We start from the raw sequence: 20108 nt of genomic DNA, 5'->3' as shown, positions 1-20108 counted from the left end.
GCTCAGACTCAGCTACCTAGCTCCAACCCCCTGCCATGAAATTCATCGTATAAAGCAGGCATGGGGCAAGGGGCAATGGTTAGGGAAGAGGAAATAGGGAGAAGAAGAAGGTGCACTGGTCACAAGAAAGGACTTGTTAGCAATGTGGCAGAGCCGGTTGTATGTTAGAGACAACCCACCAGGGGCACACTCTACTCCTTCATTGGTTGTCACTAAAATTCCAGGCTGCACAACGTCCATGACAGGCATGTCTGTGCCGGTAAACATATTCTGGCCTAGCGGACAGTCCTGTCTGAGAGCTAAGAAGGCCCTTTCTCAATTCATCATGGAGGTTGAACAAGCTGAGGATGGCATGGAACGTCTAGTGGTGTTGCTGGAAGACTCAGTAGCCTTGGGTTCATAGAAGCAGAGACTTGCCTTCAGCAGTGATAAGTCTCGACTAGCTCAACACTACCTTCTATAGTGCAACGGCATGGAGTTCGAAGAAGCTGTTAACCAGGCAGGCAATGTCAATTTGGGGATGCTAGTAAAGTCGGCGGATCTCCGATGCAGAGATGGCAAAGGTGTCTCCATCAGTTCATTTGCAGCAGATTTAAATCATTGAAGACACCCAAACTGGCACTGAGGCTGTTCAGAGATGCACAGAGAGATCCAATGATCGCTTCCTTGGTTCTGTGGATGCTAGGAAATCCAGTCCAGCGTCTCAAGGGCAAGGTGTGTCCTTTCTCATCCCCTTCCCAAAGCAGAAAGGTTCATATAGACGTACTTGCAGGATTTTGGCACTGCCAGTGATAGGGTACTGGAGACCAGTTCTCAGTTGCAGTAGGCCTTGTTCAGCCAGCTGGGCATCTTAAATAGGCCCTTGGAAAGGTTAGAGAGAAGATTGTTCCTCTTTCTTGGAGCTCCTGGTCTTCGCATCTCTGGCAGAGGACTTTAGAGTAGTTTGTACTCCCAAACATGTTCCAGTAATCCATCTTCAAGCAGTGTCAAAGATGAATCAACTAAGACGAGGGCTCCCCCTTGTCACAAATGGAGCAAGAATTACTCCAAAACTCAGAGATGGTTCAAGGGTTTTTATTGGTTCTTCAAGGGAGCCTATAGCTGTGTTACTAAATGAGAGGACCTAATATGAAGAATTGCCATCTGTAACTAGATTCCCTTAGGGACTTCTGGAAACAACTGTTCTAACCAGTGGCTAGTGTTCTGGAGGGGTAGGGAAATGTGCCTTATAGACACCCTCCTTGATTCAGTGCTTCTACAGTGCTCACATTCTCCTCTCCCTCTCTTGACCTCTTGCTACACTCTGTTTCCAACTCCACCCACCTTTATTCTCTCTTACTTCTACTCTTCTGTCCCTCCGTTGTCCCTTATTCCTTCTAGGCCTCGCCCCTATCCTTTGATGTTACTCCACCCACGTCTTCACTACTTAAAAAAAAAACATATGGTAGATTTTATCGAATTTTGGCTGTACGAATATTTCGTACAGCTGAAAATGTTGACCACATATACCATACGGTACCATTATAGCGAATAAGGGGTGTGGGGGTTGTACACCCTTGTTCACTACAATGGCATCGGGGTTGCTGGGGTGTCCCCTGCTTCCTGTGCAATAAAGTTGAACACAAAAAAAAGAGGACCCTGCAGCGCCGGTTCCCATCCTTGTAAGTGAAGGGAACCGGCATTGCAGAGAGTTGGGGAAGTCGGCGGCACACAACGAGGTGTGCCTCCAACAGGTAATTGGGGGTTGGGTGGGGATCAGGTAAGGGAATGCCACTGAAATTATGTTTGATTTCACAGCGGCACACATTTTGAATTCGGCATTTTCGAATTCGGAATTACGTGCTGCGTTAAAGTCACGTACAACCACCCCATCCTCCACACTATTACTCCACCCACCTTCTACTCAGACACCCTCTTCTTACTTAGACCCATACACTTCATATGCACTCCTTCCTCTCACTCAGATAACCACACTCGCCACACTAACATTACCACTCAAAACACAGTATTGCTTACACTCACTAACCAAAACCTCAGCTTTGCTAATAATGGCCTCCACAATCTGCTGCTTCATCCTTCCTCCTGCTGGTCTGCCACACCGCCTCCTCTGACTGCACCCCAACAACCCACAACTTCATGCTTCCTGCCCTTCCTTTTATGCTCTTGTTCCTGCCATTGGTTCACTTCCCCATCTAATCTATTCCTGTAGTTCCCTCCTGGGGTGAGACATAATCAGCAGAAATGTTAAATGATGTGATAAGTCCCTCCTCTTTTCTCTGCACAGGCCCATTGAGGAATACTGATGGCAAACCAAGCCATCCTGTGTCCATTTCTGTGTTGGTGGGTTTGGCTCAAGGTTCCTCCCTGGTGAATGCAGTTTGTTTGGGGAGGTCAAGACCCTGTTGCAAAGTCCCTGGTGGTCTAAGGAGCAAACAATTGGCTGTGGCGAAATGCAGCCAGCACTGGAGAGTGCTTTGCCACTTTGCTCACTGCCACGTAGTTGCTGATCTCTTCCTACAGGACCTCTTCTTTCCTTCGTGGGTCACCAGTAGCTCTGGATGCGGAAGGGTTGTCTTTATTGTTTTGGGTCCAGCCTTCTGATGACAGGTTGCACACTGTGTGTGGTGCTGGAGGGCCTCTCTCCCTCTATCTGCTATGGTTTGCCCTGACTCCTAGCAGGTTTGTTAACTCAACAAGAAACAGAAAGTGTCTGGGAAGCTGTTTTTGCATGCAGTCCTCAGGGGAAGGACTGGCTGTGGATTGCTCCCAGGTAGGCCTCCCACCCACACCCATCCCACCTGAGAGAGGTTACCATCCCTTCTTGACAAGACCAACATACTGGCCTTTTCACAACCTCCTTATATATAGTCAAATGCAAAAGTGGATTGGTCCACAGCAAGCCTATTACTAAGGTTCCAATCCTGTCTCCTGTAACTAGTGTCCTTTGCCTGCTGATATCATACCTAGAGTGCTTTGCCTACGGGAAGTTGGGAGGGGGACAGGAAGTTTGGGATCCCTAGCAAATTCCAAGGTGGTTGGACCCCTCTGTAGAATGAAGCTATCTTCTAAGCTACTCTTACTCCCCCCATTCATCTGTCTACATCAAACGGCCTCCAGTGATCAACACCCTGGTGTTTGCTGGCCGTTATAATGACAGGTCTGTCTTTGAAGCACCAGTTCCCAGGGGACCTCTCAGGAAGTGTCCCTGTAGGAAAGTAAGAGTCCTTCTCAGGGGGATCAAAAAGAGGGCTTCCCGGGCTGCAACCAGCATGGTTGTTGTGAGTACACCCAGCCCAGAGAACTTAATGCAAACAATTCATCATGAACGAGTGCCTGTCCATCAAGCTGACAATAAAACGACATCAAATACTTGTGGCTGTATATGTGTGCAATCTCAGTAGCCATCAAGTCAAAAGACATGCCTTATATTTAGATTGAAATCTGCCGCCATGATATTTTGAATCAGTGGTGCCTACCATTAAAAAGCCACCTCTCTATATTGGAACTTTCTGTTCCAGCAGATGTGTTCAGGAATGCACGTGTGACCTTTGAACCTGCCCTGCCACCATTGCAGGACAGCTACTGGGGATGTCAGGAGACAAGACACATAAAGGTACATGTGTGCATTAAGCTTTTTGGCATGGAGCATTATGAACGTGTATTTTGATGAACAGGTCTCACTTTCAAAAACAGAATTACCCACATGATTTTATAATTAAAAAAAAAAAGCTTGGGCTCCCCGCCCTCACACCTGGCCTTTTGTCACAAAGGAAAGTAGGTGTTTGTAGGTGGGGTGGTTTCTTAATGACTCAGGACACCCTGTATATGGACAGTCCCCACCTTGTGCAGGTGATAACTCCTACCGCCCACACACTCACACCTCCCTCCCATCATTCCCTAGGAACAACAGCCCCCTAAATTAGTTTAATTATAGATACTTGTTTGACAATACGTGTTTCTTTTGAGTACTGGCGTACCTCAGGCTGAGGGAGGATGACTCATGCTTCGTTGGAAACCTGGAAGAACCTCTTGCAATTGCTGTAGCCATATTCTGGGATCCAGTATAAAGTGCACGTTGCCTGGGACTGCCTTTGTTATAGATTCAATACATGGGCAGTCCATGGGATTGACCATTAGGGCAATGTATATGTTCCCCCCACCCTCTTTCTTTCACTGTTCGCATGCTTCTCTGCACCTCCCTGCTGCCACAGCACCCTCTTTATGCCAAGGAATAGTGTACCCTACTTCATGGGGCACTTTAAAGGGATCCTCACGCCACCTTTTACCTTCCCTGTTCAGCATCTCATCGGCCTACTTGTGCAGGACTTCCTACAGGTGTTCCTTAGCTTTCTGAAACTCAAGATGTGGAGCTGTCACAACACTAGGTGCGTGGGGTGGGGGTCGTGTTGGCTTGTGTCTCTGTGTGCCACGTGAAAGGGGTTCGAGTCCTTTTGCAGATACTGGAGAAGACTTCTGGGGGAAACAACTATATATTCTGGGTCCTGCCCTGATTATCTGGCAAACACAATTCTTTGGGAAATTACTGTTGCTCAGGTGGGCAAAAGACCCCTCACAGGGCACAGCACCTGAACAAGTTAGGGTGGGGGTGCGGCGGCTCTCAGCCTGCCAACCAGTACACTAAGGAAGGTGAAATAAGCACCTGTTATTTTTTTTTATATCGTGGCAGCTCTTCAGCTGAGACAAAACGCCCGTGCCTCCCAGAGCTCTCAGCGCTTCGCTTATGTAAATGAGTGCGTGCCACAATCGGCCCTAATCCTTCATCTGCCAATCTATCCAATTGAGAAGGGAGATGGGAGGAGCTGGCTAGCAAGACAGAGAAAGTGTGTGAGAGAGAGAGGGAGAGGGGATTAAAGAGTGGCAAAGTGAGAAAGGAGATGGGAGGGAGCTAGCTAGCAAGACAGAGTGAAAGAGAGAGAGAGAGAGAGATAGACAGAGAGAGAGAGAGAGAGAGAGAGAGAGAGAGAGAGAGAGAGAGAGAGAAAGAGGGGATTCAAGAGTGGCAAAGTGAGAAAGGAGATGGGAGGGAGCTAGCTAGCAAGACAGAGTGAAAGAGAGAGAGAGAGAGAGAGAGAGAGAGAGAGAGGATTCAGGAGTGGCAAAGTGAGAAAGGAGATGGGGGCTAGCTAGCAAGACAGAGTGAAAGAGAGAGAGAGAGAGGGAGAGCGAGAGGGGGAGAGGGGATTCAAGAGTGGCAACGTGAGAAAGGAGATGGGAGGGAGCTAGCTAGCAAGACAGGGAGCGAAAGTGAAAGGGAGTGGGATAGAGAGGGGATTCAAGAGTGGAAAAGTGAGAAAGGAGATGGGAGGGTGTGAGGGAGCTAGCTAGCAATATATATAGAGAGAGAGCCAACAAGAGGCACAGGGAAAGCGAGAGCGAGGATTCAGGCGTGGCACGTGAGAAAGAGAACGTGGGAGATGGGCAGTGACCAGCAGAGGGCTGCAGGTAGGAGGCCATGCTGTGCCTTGTATTTCCCTTTCAGCCTTGCCATGCCTTTTAATTACTTTTTATGCCATGCTATGCCTTGCTAAATGTGTATTTTTTTTATTATTTGTGCCCTTCGCCAACCTGTTCACCGTTCTATTTTCCACCTTACGCTACACACACAGAGTAGCCACTCCCACATTGCAGGCGAATGCAAGCTAGAACCTCTCTCTCCACCATACACCAACACTATGCAAAGCCTGCACCTCTCCCTCCATCTTTTTACACACAGTCCTCGCCCCATTTTCAGCGTCGGGGGAACAGGTTAGTAGCACACCAGGCAACACACGTACATCTGGGGATCCTTTCTTGATCCACATACATACCCCAAATTGGCACCAGCACAACTCATCTAGAAAGATTCTAGCACACACAGCCTGGTTTCTATCGGCCTGCACTCATCAACACTTCAGGTTTTGCGCCTCACATCTCCTTCTCTTCCCAATAGCTTCCCCTCACACCCTTGTACTACCCATTTTCAAGAGGCCACAAAAGTGGCACAAGTTGTGCTATGCAACATCACTTAAAGTTATGTTACATTAAAAAAAATGAGCACATGGTGGCACTAGGTGCCTTTGTTGGGAGAAAGCTCTTCTCAAATAAGGACTGTGACGAGAAAGAGTAGGATGTGGAATAATGAAGATTACGGATAACAATCAGGGCATTCTGGTGAAGGGAGTGTCCTGTCTGGTCGCATCATAGAAAAGAGGGAACCCCGTCTGACTACAGCCCGGGGAAAAGCAAAGACTGTCCAATTCAGCATGGAAAATTGAGACCTCAGTCTGACTGCAGCATGGTGAAGGGAGAGCCCTGCCTGACTGCAGCATGGTAAAGGGAGAATCTACTCTCAGCTGAGCAAAGCATAGTGAACCAAGTGTGACTGCTGCAGCGTGGCCAATGAAAAGCCCTGCCTGCAAAATGCTGAAGGGAGAGCCTGACCTAACTCATCATGGTGAAGGGAGAGCTAGTCCCTACTGCAAAATGATGAAGGGAGAGCCTGACCTAACTGCAGCATGTGAAGGGAGAGCTAGTCCCTACTGCAAAATGCTGAAGGGAGAGCCTGACCTAACTGCAGCATGGTGAAAGGAGAGCTAGTCCCTACTGCAAAATGCTGAAGGGAGAGCCTGACCTAACTGCAGCATGGTGAAGGGAGAGCTAGTCCCTACTGCAAAATGCTGAAGGGGGAGCCTGACCTAACTGCAGCATGGTGAAGGGAACTCAGCAGGGTGAAGGGTGAGTTAGTCCCTACTGCAAAATGCTGAAGGGAGAGCCTGGTCTAACTGGACGATGGTGAAGGGAGAGCTAGTCCCTACTGCACAATGCTGAAAGGAGAGCCTGACATAATTGCAGCATGGTGAAGGGAGAGCTAGACCCTACTGCAAAATGCTGAAAGGAGAGCCTGACCTAATTGCAGCATGGTTAAGGGAGAGCTAGTCCCTACTGCAAAATGCTGAAGGGAGAGCCTGGTCTAACTGGACGATGGTGAAGGGAGAGCTAGTCCCTACTGCAAAATGCTGGAAGGAGAGCGAGATAATGGTATAACTACAGCACATACAAGGAAAGCAAGGCCTGGTTGCAATATCCTGAGAGTGGGGGCCTAGTCTGAGTGCCGCAGAGTAAAGGGAGGGCTCGGGCCTACTCCTGCTGTAGCTTGGTGAAAGGAGAGCCTGGCCTAACTGCAGCGTGAGAGCTAGGCCCGACTGAAAAATGGGGAAGGGGGAGAGCCATGCTTAACTGCAGCTATATTAGGGAAGCTCCGTCTGACAGCGGCAGTGTGTGGGGAATGCTCTGTCTCACTGGAACAGGGGTTGGGGGCGTGGTCTGACTGCGGCATGGTGAAGAAATGTGCTCAAGAGCGAGCGCAAGCCCTGGAGAGGATCCGGGGGCAAAGGTCGCCTGACCTACAGGATGTTTTTGGTATGGAGGAGGACCGCCTTGGAATCTAATCTGGCAGAGTCAGGAAAAGGGAGTGTAACTGGGAAATGTGAGGACCAGGAGACAAGATAGAGGCCGGAATAGCAGGGCAGAGACTGGAAGTCTCCCAGGCCGAGAAGCCGGGGACACGGAACTGGTAATTCATGCACTAAAGGAGCGCTGTCAGCCCGCAGACATTTTGGATTTGCTTCAGTCTGCGTTTTGACTAAATTCCATTAAGGCAAGAGTTTGTAAGGCCATCGCCCACTGGAACATGATACGGGCCCCTGTGCCAATAGCACGTCCCATGCGCTTAATATAGAACCGTAGGACAATTAATCAATCGAACACGTAGTAAAGATCAAAATGAACGGTCATTGCTTATACAAAATATACCCCTCAAGCACGAGTCCGTATTATCAAATGAAGGAATAAAGTGAGTCGACCAAGTGAAGCTTCATCGGGGCGTGGCAGAGCGCCCTCTGGCACTCCAGGGTGGCATGAATCGCACGGAGGAATTCCATAACGTCCTGCTGTTTTGGGGGGTGGGGCGATTGCCACATACCCTAAAGCGTGACCTAATTCTACGCGACCCCTCAGCAACCCTGAGGGTTTTCATCGGCCTGCTCTATACTGGGGGGTGGGGTGGGCGACAGTAGCACTGACAGGACGTTTCTGGGCACGGTCCACACCTATGTAAGTGGATTATTGCGCACATTGAGGGCTGCGTGACACTGCACCGCCGTGTGATGCCATTGGGAGATGCCGGTTTGTGTAGGGGGCGCTCGCGGGCAAGTAGCAGCCCCGCTCGCGCTCCATGTGGCTCTGGCCATCATCTCCGCTTTTGGTGGGAGAAATGTGATGGGTCATAACTCGCAGCTGTCTCTGCTTTACACCCCCATCCCGCATCTGGCTTGTATCAGTAGTCCAGCAGTGGTTCACGTGTGTGCACGGGGGCGGGGTGGCTGCAGCTCCCAGCCCCTCAGCTGGACAGTTGTGCTGGGTCCTGGGATTCAGAGCGGCATCCAGGCCGAGCTGGAAGCGCCGCGCCTCTGAAGACCCCAGCTTACGGGCGACTTCTGCTCCGGCCTCCCCGCTGCTTCTTCGCCCCCCTACCCGCGTTCGTCAACACAGTTCATCCACCCACAGCCCAGGCTCCCAGCACAGGGGTAATTACAGCCCTGCCGTGGGAGAGAACGCCTTGGAGCCGGGCCAAGGAGGCTGTGCTGAGGGAAGAAGCCCTGAACGTCCCAGCACTTGTTATCCTCCCAATTTGTCCTGCCGGAGAAACAGCGAGCGCACGGAGGGCCCGAGGAAGGGGAGGCGCGGGGTCTCCTCGCGCTGCCATCGCCCTCTTTGGTTACAGAGAAGCCAGTGTCCCCGGCCCAGCTGGCAGGATGTCCACTGGCCCTGCTGAGGATGCCGGGTGAGGCCGAGCTCTGCCTGAGCAGGAGAGCAGCGTCCGCAGCACAGGTGAGCTCACGCTCAGAGGACGGTAGGGGAGATGTTATTTATTTATTTATTTATTAGTATTTATATAGCAGCCCGTGGGCATCGTGGCGCTGGTACAGACAAGCATATTAGGTTACATAAGAGAATGTGCTTAGTTACAGTAGACTGTACATTGAGCATACTATTATATATATAAAACATACACGCATAAGTATTTACAGCCGAGATAGAATGTGCTTAGTTACAGTAGACTGTACATTGAGCATACTAATATATATAAAACATACACGCATAAGTATTTACAGCCGAGATAGAATGTGCTTAGTTACAGTAGACTGTACATTGAGCATACTAATATATATAAAACATACACGCATAAGTATTTACAGCCGATATCAGAGGAGGCACAAGAGGGGACATGTGAAGGGAGAGAAGGTGGAGTTAGTTAAAGAGAGTTGTTTTCAGCCCTTTGCGGAAAGCTGCCAGGGAAGTTTAGTCTCTGAGTGCATGGGGCAGAGCGTTCCATAGTTTGGGTGCTATGTGTGGGAGGTCTGCTGCGGTTTGTTGCTGCCAAGTTCCACCATATCATGAATTACCTCCTCCAGGCTCCAGCCAGTTCAGTTTCTTGGCCAACTTCGGTTCCTTCGCGTGGTCACAATTGTAATGCCCCGGAATGACGCGAACGCGTTCCTGAAAATCCCGAGTTGGCAGAAGGTGGCAAGCATGCCAGGGTGTTGCATGGCAGCTATGGCACTACTGCTGCCGCAGATAGTGGTGGCAGTGCTGCTGGAGGTATAGAAACCCAGTAAGGTGGTCCACTGATGTCTGTAACAGCCTGGGCTCGGCAAAGGGCTCTTTCTGATCCCCCTAGCCGTGTGGTACAGGCAGGTCAGTTATGGCCACAGTCTGTGATGCCCTGTATTAGCTGGTGCCCCCTGTCTCTGGTAGTGAGCAGGGACATGCCATCCATAGTCGGGTCTGCAGAGTCACGCGCGAATAACAAAGCCTGCACTCTACGCGCTGTCAGGTCGCCTAGGCCCAAGGGGTGCATGCATACACCTGTAGGCGTGGGGGTGGTCTACGTGAATGTGACCTCCAGGGAGTGAGTGAAACCTCGCACTATGCTGTCACGTCCGCAGAGGTCTCAAGTTGCCCACGTCAGGCGCAGGGCTGGGCTGGCCTATAGGGATCTCTGGAGATTTCCCGTAGGCCTCTGCACCCTGGGCCTCGTTTGTGTTGTAACCCATCTTGTTTCCAAATGTTCTATAGGAAAAGGGTTGGGCTTGCTGGAAACGTGTAACATGGGGCCACTATGAACATTATTTCCACAGCCTCTTTTGCTTCACAGTCGACTAATGGTCAGGGGGGAGCCCACACAGAAATAGGTTTTATTTACACTTCGGCACTTGTAGGCTGTGCCCTCTCCTTCATTGCGTGTGCCAGCTCAAGTTGCACCCCCTGGCTCTATCAACGTCACACCTTGGACAGGAGACTTTCGCTTTTCCCTGGCCCTTATTGGCACCTCGCACCTGGGAAACATCCGTTATTCTGTTAAAAACGGTTATATCTCACTCCTGTGGACTCTTCGACTTTGCGATCTTGGCGGGGGACAAGTATGACTAATCCATCCTAACAATGAATAAAGTTGTTGCCCAAAAAAATACAAATAAGCAGGGTAAATGAGGATGTTCTTAGAACAAATATCTATGACATGTAAGACCTGGCACCCCGGGCTGCCCATGTTCCCTTCCTGCCCCCCACACCGTCATGCATCACCACAGCATCTCTACGCTACACAGCCGCGGCAGCAGGCCCGTAGCTGCCAAGTTTCCCAGTTCCATGCATGACACCCCAAGCCAGCCCTGATTTTTCCCCTCAATTGCATGCTGGAACTTGTAGTTTCGTTTTCCCCACTGTAAGGATGATCCTACAAGTCCCAGCATGCAGTGGGGAAAAAAGGTCGGTGTGACGCACGGAAGTGGGACACTTGGCAGCTAAGCAGCCACATCACATGACAATGGGGTGTAAGAAACCCAAGGCTGTGGGAGGGCTGCTTGGAGGCTGATGGGCTGTAAAAGGAAGAGGGGGCTCGTGGTTGCCCCACGGCAGGTGGAAGAGCAGTTTCAGTTGCTCATTATTGGAACTAAACACTCTGGATGCCAGCCAATACCAAAAGCCCTTGTTTACATGAAATAAGGATTCCAACCCCATATATTTGCCTGTATCTAATGTTTAGTGCAACCATTACCATCCAACAACTCAATGGTGTGTTCCAAGGTGGGGCAGGGTCACATGTTTTTACATTGTTTTGCCAACTCTGGCATGGCTATCCTCTTCCCCCTAGGCAGTAAACTAGTGCCACCTGCGGCGGAGTGCTATGGGCATCGTCTGGGTGGGAAGCCTGGTGGCTACACCCAGCCTTTAGCTCTGCAAGGTTGCCATGTGGAGCGCAATGCCAGGCCGAGGCATCAACGCATCACAAAAGTGGTTATTCTTGGCGGGTGCGCGCCTAGCGGAAAGTAGACAGTGTTTTAAGGAGGCCCGCCATGTCCCCTTCGGGTTAAATGGCCCCGTGCTTCTCTATTCAGGCCTGGATTTCCCTCTCAAGGTGGCAAGTATGGCTTCCCGTTGGGCGGCCATGCAGGATCACTTAGCCCATGCTCCTGTGCCTGACAACATGTAATGCCCATGCTACGCCTTGCACCTCGTTTACTGGGCACTCCAACCGGGCAGATCCATCGCCTCCAAGTTTCCCAGAATGCTGTGCGGTCAGACTTCTTTTCAGTCTCCCTAGATCTGCCTCAGTCCCACCGTATTGCAGATCCTTACATTGGCGGCCCGAGTTACCTCTCTTCGAAGATCTTCTTGCACCAGACTCCACGTCTGCTTAGATCCTCGGGACAAAACCTCCTCAGCATTCCTGCCTCGCGGTTTGTTCACCGTGGAGACAGATGCTTCTCAATCTGTGGCTCTCCCGTCTGGAACTCCCTGCCGACCGAACTCCGGACGATTGACTTCCTAACTCTATTTTGGAAGAAGTTGAAAACGTATTTGTTTCAATGATTGGTTCATCTGCTTCTTTTTGCTTTCTGTCCATTACTGATACATCTGCGCCCAGATGCGGTTCCTTCGGATGTTCGCACTATAAATGCAAAATACAAGCACAAACCTCGCACTCTGATGACGCGCGATAGCATTTTCTTATGGTTTGAACGAGCTGCTGGCACTTTCTGCAGTGCCGTAAAAAAATGGAGGGAAGGGGAGAGCACCACTGAAACAAAATGTACATTTTAAATAATTCTAAAGTATAAAGAAGGTTTGGAGTCCCTGGTTCCAGAAAACTCCAAAGCTGCCAATAAATCCCTAGTGGGGAAGGGGGGGAATCCCTCAGTGCTGCACACTCTACCAAAAGGTCACGATCGACCGCTCAGATATATTTTGAATCAAAAGTTACATAAACAGTTAACAAATCAAATGTAAAACTCAGAAAATAAAAGTTCCAATGTGGATAATTAAAAGTGATTTCATATCGAAGTTATATGAGAGGTTATTTATAACGGGCGCAATACCCGGAGGTTTCTAAGCGCGAACCCAGGGATCAAGCCTGTGTTGCTCCGTGCCGTCTTGTTTCCAAAGCAAGCGCGTTGCCCCTCAGCTATCCTCCCGAGACAAATCTGACAAACGAGAAAAACAGATTCCTTCCAAACGTAGTGCCAATGCATTTCAGACATAGGGCAATCATCAGGGCTGAATCTACTCAAAGCAAAGACTGGGAGGAAAAAATGCCAGTTTATGAAAAAATGTGGAAAATATAAAAATTCTAGACGAATACATAGCACAATGCACTAGTCAAATAACAAGTGTCCCAGGCATAGCAGTGTCTACTCTCTTTAAAACATAATAAAAACAGCAGCAACACACATGTAATCCCACGAAACCTAACAGTAAATGAAAAGGAACAGATTGCAAAATATGTTTCATTTTTCTAATTAACAAATGATACAAGGTCGCAGCCAACCTGTGGAGTAACTCTGCTGAAAATGTTGGGGGGCCATGACATCTGGAGAAAAGGTGCCCCAGCCAAATGAATGGGGACAGAATGGTGTACCATGAAAGTTGGGGGGGGACAAACACCCCTGTCCCCCCCCTAAAATTATGCCCATGCAGCCAATGACGGACCGCGTAGCGCAATGACGGCACGGAAAATGCCATGACATCACCACGCATCTGTTGGAGCACACGCAAGCAGATATTCAGTCTGTCAAGTTCTGGAACTAATAAATAATCAAGGGGACAATACCCAGACCACCACACTGAGAGAGACTATGGTAATTAGCCCTAGACGCACTACATCAGTATCATTTTTAGATCAAAACAGAAACGGGAAAGAGCACGAAGGGGGCGTGGGGAATAGACAAGACAGCAGGATGAAGACACGACAACACAGAACTTTGTCATGAATTTGTCTATGAGAATTCTCACTAAAAACGAACTGCCAGTGTTACAATAATGGTTGAATTCTGTGCCAAAGGTGAGCGCAAATCTGTGTAACACTAAAGTGGGAATAACAAGGGGGGTCCTGGGAGTCTGTCTGCCAGACATTGGTCCTGGAGCCTTACGAGAGCCTTATATATATATATATATAAAAACAAACACAATCTCATAAATATGCACGTATTGCATGTGAAAGCATGTAAGGCCACATGCATGTAAAGACCAAAGGGAGGTACAAACAATCATAATGTGTAACCAATAAAGATTGTGTAACAGAGCAACAACACAAGGAGGGTATAGTCAACCGGAAACAGGCCAGATTATACATAGCAACTGTTGTTAAAGGCGTCATTGCCAACAACAATAACAAAACACAATGGTCTGCAGGGTTGTCCAGATCAATGCCAGTGGTTATATATATGTACTCAACTACATTGAAGTAGGACGGATCCCAAGAGGATTGAGGATCCTAATCATTCCCTCATTTGAAGAACAGGACCCTGCAATGCTTAATGAGTGGAGTGAGGCAACAAATATCTCTTCAAAGACTTTTCTCCAACTCTTAATAAAATATGCAGGGGCCGATCGATTGAAAATACTGGAAAAGATTGAGGAGGTGGAAGCCAAACTGACCATGATACCCGAGAGTGAAGATGGCAAAAAACTAAAAAGTAATATGGAAAGAATTCTGAAAGGTTATGAAGAAGAGATACAACTACGGAAACAGCAGGAATTCTTGCGTGATAAAGAAGATTATGAAAGAGGTAGCGTCTATACGTTTGCTCGAAAATTCGATCAACTAAGACAAGTGTCTAAATCAGGGGCACCAACTGTGACTAATGAAATAGAGACAAATATAGAATCTTCTGCATCCGAATCAGATGCCACAGCAAGCGAGAGTGAAGAACCATCAATACGTATGAATTTTGTAGACAAAATGAGGCTTCTACGCCAAGATGGGAAAAACAAAAACAAACAAGAGGAGGTTTCCAAAATCGAGGAAGAAGCAGAGGCGGCCGTACAAAACGAGGAGGGGGCAGAGGGGCAACCAAAGCAACGAGCAATATTCCGGACAGATTGCTGTGCTCTGGGAAAGAGACAGCATAATGAAAGAGGAGAGCCTTAATATCATAAATCTGTCTGACCACGTTCTGACTGTAAACCAAGAAAAAGTACTAAGCTTGGGTCTGAACTTCTGTCCGACTGCACATTTTAATTATGTGCAAACCCAAATCGATTTTGATCATTTTGTGCGGAAATTACGCCTAAGGAAATTCTTTGTGATCAACCAAGGCATGATGAAAAGGCTACCTAAAGAAGGGGGGAAAACTGAAATAACTTAACGATTTGGAGGCATTAGCAGATCTGATTGATCTCGAAAAGGAGATAGAACCTGATCTGACTTTAGAGGAAGATACGATCAGTTTAGAAGGACTGAATATAAGAACTGATTGGACAATGAAGAGTAAGTTGAAACAGAAGTTCAAATTCAATCCAGTTAATAACTTGGGCAACAACATAGAAGCATTTCAAACACTAGTGATTGAAGATCTAAAACATTTCAGGAGAAATAAAAGATTGAGATCTAAAGAAAACTTATCAGCTGCGGACAAGTCAGCTTTAAATGAACTACAGACTCTGAAGACCTGCATTATTAAGCCCTCGGATAAAGGCCGAAATATCGTCCTTATGAACAAAGCTGATTACATCAAGGGGACATATAAGCAGCTTAATGATAAAAGATGCTATGAGAGAATGACAAGTAACCCAAGTCAAGTATTGGAAAACAGGGTGAAAGACTTCCTCACGAAATGGGAAAAAAAGGGCATCCTAACGGAAGATAACTGCAAGTTCCTCTCCTCTCCTAATTCAGTTACCCCCACGATATACTTCCTCCCAAAGATACATAAGGATATTAACAAACCTCCGGGCAGACCCATAGTCTCTTCAATAGGCTCAACATTAGAAAACATGTCAAGATACATTGACGAGGTACTCTTTCCCTTCGTATCAGCTCTTCCATCTTACCTGAAAGACACAACAGACTTTTTAACACGCATTGAAAATATACCTTGGGATCCGAATTACATGTTGGCTACGATGGATGTTGTTTCGCTATACACCTCGATAGGACACGGATACGGCACAAATGCATGTGAAAGTTTTTTAAATACCAGATCTTTGGAATACTTAGAACATACACAAATGGTTCTCGAGATGATCAATTTATGTCTCACTAACAATGTCTTCATATTTAATAATGAGTACTTCAGACAGTTGCAAGGCACAGCGATGGGCACAACATTTGGCACAACATTTGCCCCACCCTATGCAAATTTGACAATGGGGGCATGGGAAGCAACAGATGTATGGTCCGATCAGAATCAAACATTCACGGAAGACGTCGTATTATGGTTGAGATACATCGACGATCTCTTTATAATATGGAAAGGATCTGAAAAAGCATGGGTAGACTTTGTGAAACACCTAAATGACAATAAGAACAATTTGAGGTTTACAGAAACACATAGTCGAACCTTTCTAACTTTCCTAGAAGTCAACCTAAGGATTGTGAACCAGACACTAACGACTGAACTGCACAGGAAACCAACCGGAACGAACACCCCTCTGCATGCAACAAGCGGGCACTCCAAAAATCTCATTTGGAGTATCCCATACGGGGAGTTCATAAGAATTAGACGCAACTGCTCTACACTAACAGCATACGATCGAGATAGTAAAACTGCAGCAATTGGCTTCCTAGAACAATGCTACCCCAAAAAAAGTTATAGAGAAGGCATTTGTTAAAGTGAGGCGGAAAAAAAGATCTGAGCTTCTCACAGGATCTCAAACATCGGCCGAATCAATTGATGACAAAACAACTACAAGAATGATCTTGACGTTTGATAAAGAAGCACCAGGAATAAGACGTATACTCCGCAGACATTGGAGAATCTTATTGGCTGATAAAGATTTGGCAAGCAGCCTAAAAATGAATCTAGAGATTAGTTTCAGACGAAATCGATCTCTGAGAGATAATCGGGTTCAAAGTTTTATGGCATGGGATGGGCCGCCTGACAAAGAGATGTGGCTTGCAACACAGAAGCCCGGCTTTCGCAAATGCACTAGGTGCAACATTTGTAAATTTGCAAAAAACTGTACTTCTTATAAGCATCCAGTTTTGGGAAACTCCATTACCATACAGGAGAAAATTACATGCAAAACTGAATTTTGTATCTATGTACTGGCATGCGCATGCCAAAAATGGTACATCGGCAGCACCTAGTGTAAATTAAAGATCCATATCCGGCAACATGTGAAGGCAATCCAACACCAAGATGTAAACTATCCCATGGCTAAACATTTCAACGACCATCACAAAGGCAAAATGGATAGTTTTTCCTTCTATGGTATCCATAGGATTGATAAGGGCCCGCAAGGTGGTGACAGCAAAAAAAGACTTTGACAGAAAGAAACCTGCTGTATTTTAGACTTTGAGAGTAAATCACCCAGCGGGCACAACATAAATGAAGAACTATACACATTTTTGGATTAAGATACAGATAAAAATAATGTCACCAACGTTGTACTACCATCTGGTATACCCGGTTGTATCCTCATCAAGTTGTTAGATGAAAGTTTTATGGATTGCTCAGTATATCTCTCTCACACTACACCAACCCCCGGGCCTGATCAGTAATTAAGAAATAGTTATCCATCTATACATGCATATGATAAGAAAGGTGTTAGGTCTTTATGGTTTTATCTCCTCTCTATCCAGTATTTGAATTACAGTACTAGCTGTGAAATTTTGTTTTAAATCACAATCTGGGATTTGATGTGTTTGTTTGACCAAACACACATTTATTATAGGAATTGTTTTGTATTTTATAAACATGTGACTTACGATAGGAAATTTTAACATCTTTTTTTGGGCAGGCTAAACTGATATTGGTGTTTGTTGTTCTTGAGAAATATAAGCATTCACACTTTATGAAAGAAAAACAGTATTGGCACCTTAGATATTGCTGCTAGCACTTTGCACTTTAAAATTGAATTTCAAGTACTATACATATACTAGTTGGAGACCAATTTGAGTCTTTTGAGAAGATCAGTTGTCTAATTTAATTGAATTTGATGATCTTCAACTCGGTGAGTGTCATTTTGGACTAAGCATTAGATGCTTTATACACTATTGAATTTGGCTGCTTTAAACATGCACTTTAGCTCTGACAGATAGTATTATACTATCGTTAGTGGTAATACTATGCACCTTATTAACAGATTGCCAAACACTATGCACTTTAGATCTGAATAAATAACATCCAATATGAGCAGCACTATGTACTTTAATGATAGATCAAACTCCCTAATATGCTCCTATAATAGTATATGCATTAGCATATTCAATACTCTGCATCCAGATGTATACAATGGCGACGAGCACTATGCGAGAACAATACATAAATGTTATATCTATTGATGACAACACACTGTTGCTGTTGTCAATATACGCCATTATCATTAATTTGGAGATTAGCACTGACATATGATAATATGTGGGAGTACAGGTCTGATAAAGTGTGTATGTTTACAAACCCGTTCCAAAATGGCCGATACCGTTTTGACATAGACACAAAAAGCAGTCCTCTTTCCATTGTTGATAATAAGTCACATGGGGTATTTTAACTCACAATTATGTTTGGGTCATTTGTTGTGAACAAGCGGGCGGAAGCCCATGAAACGCGTTAACCCCATCGAGGATGCGCCAGTAACTTTGGGAGAACCACAATGTGTGTGGGTTTTGATGCTGATTCACCATGAGAATGTGCGAGGATTTTACTGAACTAAAATAAAGTGTAAGATATTTCGAATTTGGTTTCCTGGATTTTGGTTGGATTGAGGAGTGCTCCTCCAACGACTGTTTAACTAACAGGATAAAGGACATATATATATATATATATATAAATCGTCCACCCATGAACGTTCAGTCATCATCCTTATATATTGTGTCTGCTCTTCTTACGTTTTGTGCTCTGCTGCCATAGGGTGTGCGTTTCCCATTACCAATCCTTTTTAAATAAAATAAATGTAAGATCTCCCTATAATGTCAAACCCATAAAGGGTAGCCAGCCCCGGAGGCTATGCTTTGCAGGCAAAGCATTACCACAGATGTCTAAGCATTATACTTGTATGGGCTTTATCTGGCACAGGGACTGCTAGCAGGGGTCGCTCAGCTTCCCTTCTCTGTGTAATGCATGGTTTAGATGCACGCACAAGTGCTTATATTCTTTACAAAGCTGCGTGTGTGTCATTTACTTCCGGTGCGCTGTTTCCATCTCCTTAGACCACATTAAAGCCAGCAGCAAACCTGGCCGATCGCGCGGAATGCTCCCAGTCTGACTTGAGGGCGGGGTTTGCCTCCAGCTCCTCTGACCCCCCGCCCCCACATGTTTTGGTTCGCCTGACCTCAGTGGGCGGTCGCATTTGGGAGGCCCGTGTGGTTGGATAGGCACATGTTTAGGTGCGCGCGTGAGAGAGGGCGCATAATGGTCTGTTGTCTGCCCTGAAGGAAAAGCTGAAAGGATGGCGGTGTCTGCTTGTGCAGCCCAGCCCGGGTGCTTCTGTAAACAGCACGCTCCCCGTCTACTGCTCGATGCCTTCGCTCGTGTTTTAATGTTTACCTTTGTGTATCTCGGGTTCTGTATTTTGGATAGTCTTATTATAACTATTCAATTTGAAAACATTCCATTGTTATATTCTTTTGTTGTTAGATATTAACGATTACTCATGGACTTTTATTTTATATCTTGGTAAACTGTCTAATATTAAAAAATAGATTTGTATGGATAAGCCTTAAGAGCATCGATTTTGGGCATGTGCAATTATTTTAACATAGTAAATATATATTGGTACTGATGAAAATCAATGTTGATATAGTTATAATATCGTTTGATCCCACAAAATGTTTTTAATTGAAAGTTATATTTCGTTTTATATAAATATGTGCGAAAATATACATATTTAACTGAGTCTCTGGCAGTAGAGGTAGCTGACATGTTTAATCAGAGGGGAGTACAGCAAAAATATTTGCCCCAAATATGGCTGAGAGAATGAGCGTAGCGAGGGAGTCTGAACCAACCAAAGAGGTGTCAGCGGGGTTCTTCTCCAGAGATTAAAAATAATGGGATAAAATGGTGCATTTTACATCACTGTCTGTGAAAAAATGGGTAAAAAACCACATAGTTTGCATTGGATTTTGTAAGAACATTAAAAAAAATCCTTTAGATGCAATTCACCAATAGTGCACAAGAGCATTGTCCAATATTTCACAGTAAAAAAACATTTTTATGATGGCTGTGCCCATACATGTCCATGCAGGCTTCCCCAATATATGCCAATATTACTGTACAAGAATGTACTCCCGTTGACTGTGACAACCAGTACAAAAATGCCATGCCACAGTAAGAAAGTATATCTGCACTGGCTGTACAAATGTAGGCCAGTCTAGCCATGTAGTAACACATCATGTTTGCTTAACCTTTGATGCACAGTAACAAATGCCATGCCACAGAAAGAATATATGGCCAGACAGGTGCTGCCACTGTAGGCCAGTCTAGTCATGTAATAACACTTAGCACATTTGTTTTACCCTTGATGTCTAGTAATAAAAATAACATGCCACTGTAAAAGTATGTGCAGACAGGTGCCCCAAAATAGGCCAGTCTAGCCATGTAATACCACTT

At 46.2% G+C, this 20108-nt stretch overlaps 1 protein-coding gene across 4 annotated transcripts in view; it reads left to right on the top strand.

Moving 5' to 3' along the window:
* Positions 1–20108, top strand: part of TNS2 (tensin 2) — a 590960-nt gene that overhangs the window by 286107 nt on the left and 284745 nt on the right. The window contains exon 1 of one of the 4 annotated variants that reach the window (XM_069653622.1): positions 8408–8889. The exons of the other annotated variants lie outside the window; for them this stretch is intronic. Coding sequence (XP_069509723.1) covers positions 8836–8889 — 54 coding nt within the window. The 5' untranslated portion in view covers positions 8408–8835. Of the gene's footprint in view, positions 1–8407; positions 8890–20108 lie in introns of those variants that run through there. 4 annotated transcript variants of the gene reach the window in all.

Source organism: Ambystoma mexicanum, chromosome 3q (assembly GCF_040938575.1).
Source record: "Ambystoma mexicanum isolate Mex_15411 chromosome 3q, UKY_AmexF1_1, whole genome shotgun sequence".
Classification (NCBI taxonomy): Eukaryota; Metazoa; Chordata; class Amphibia; order Caudata; family Ambystomatidae; genus Ambystoma; species Ambystoma mexicanum.
This window is presented reverse-complemented; position numbering and strand designations above follow the sequence as displayed.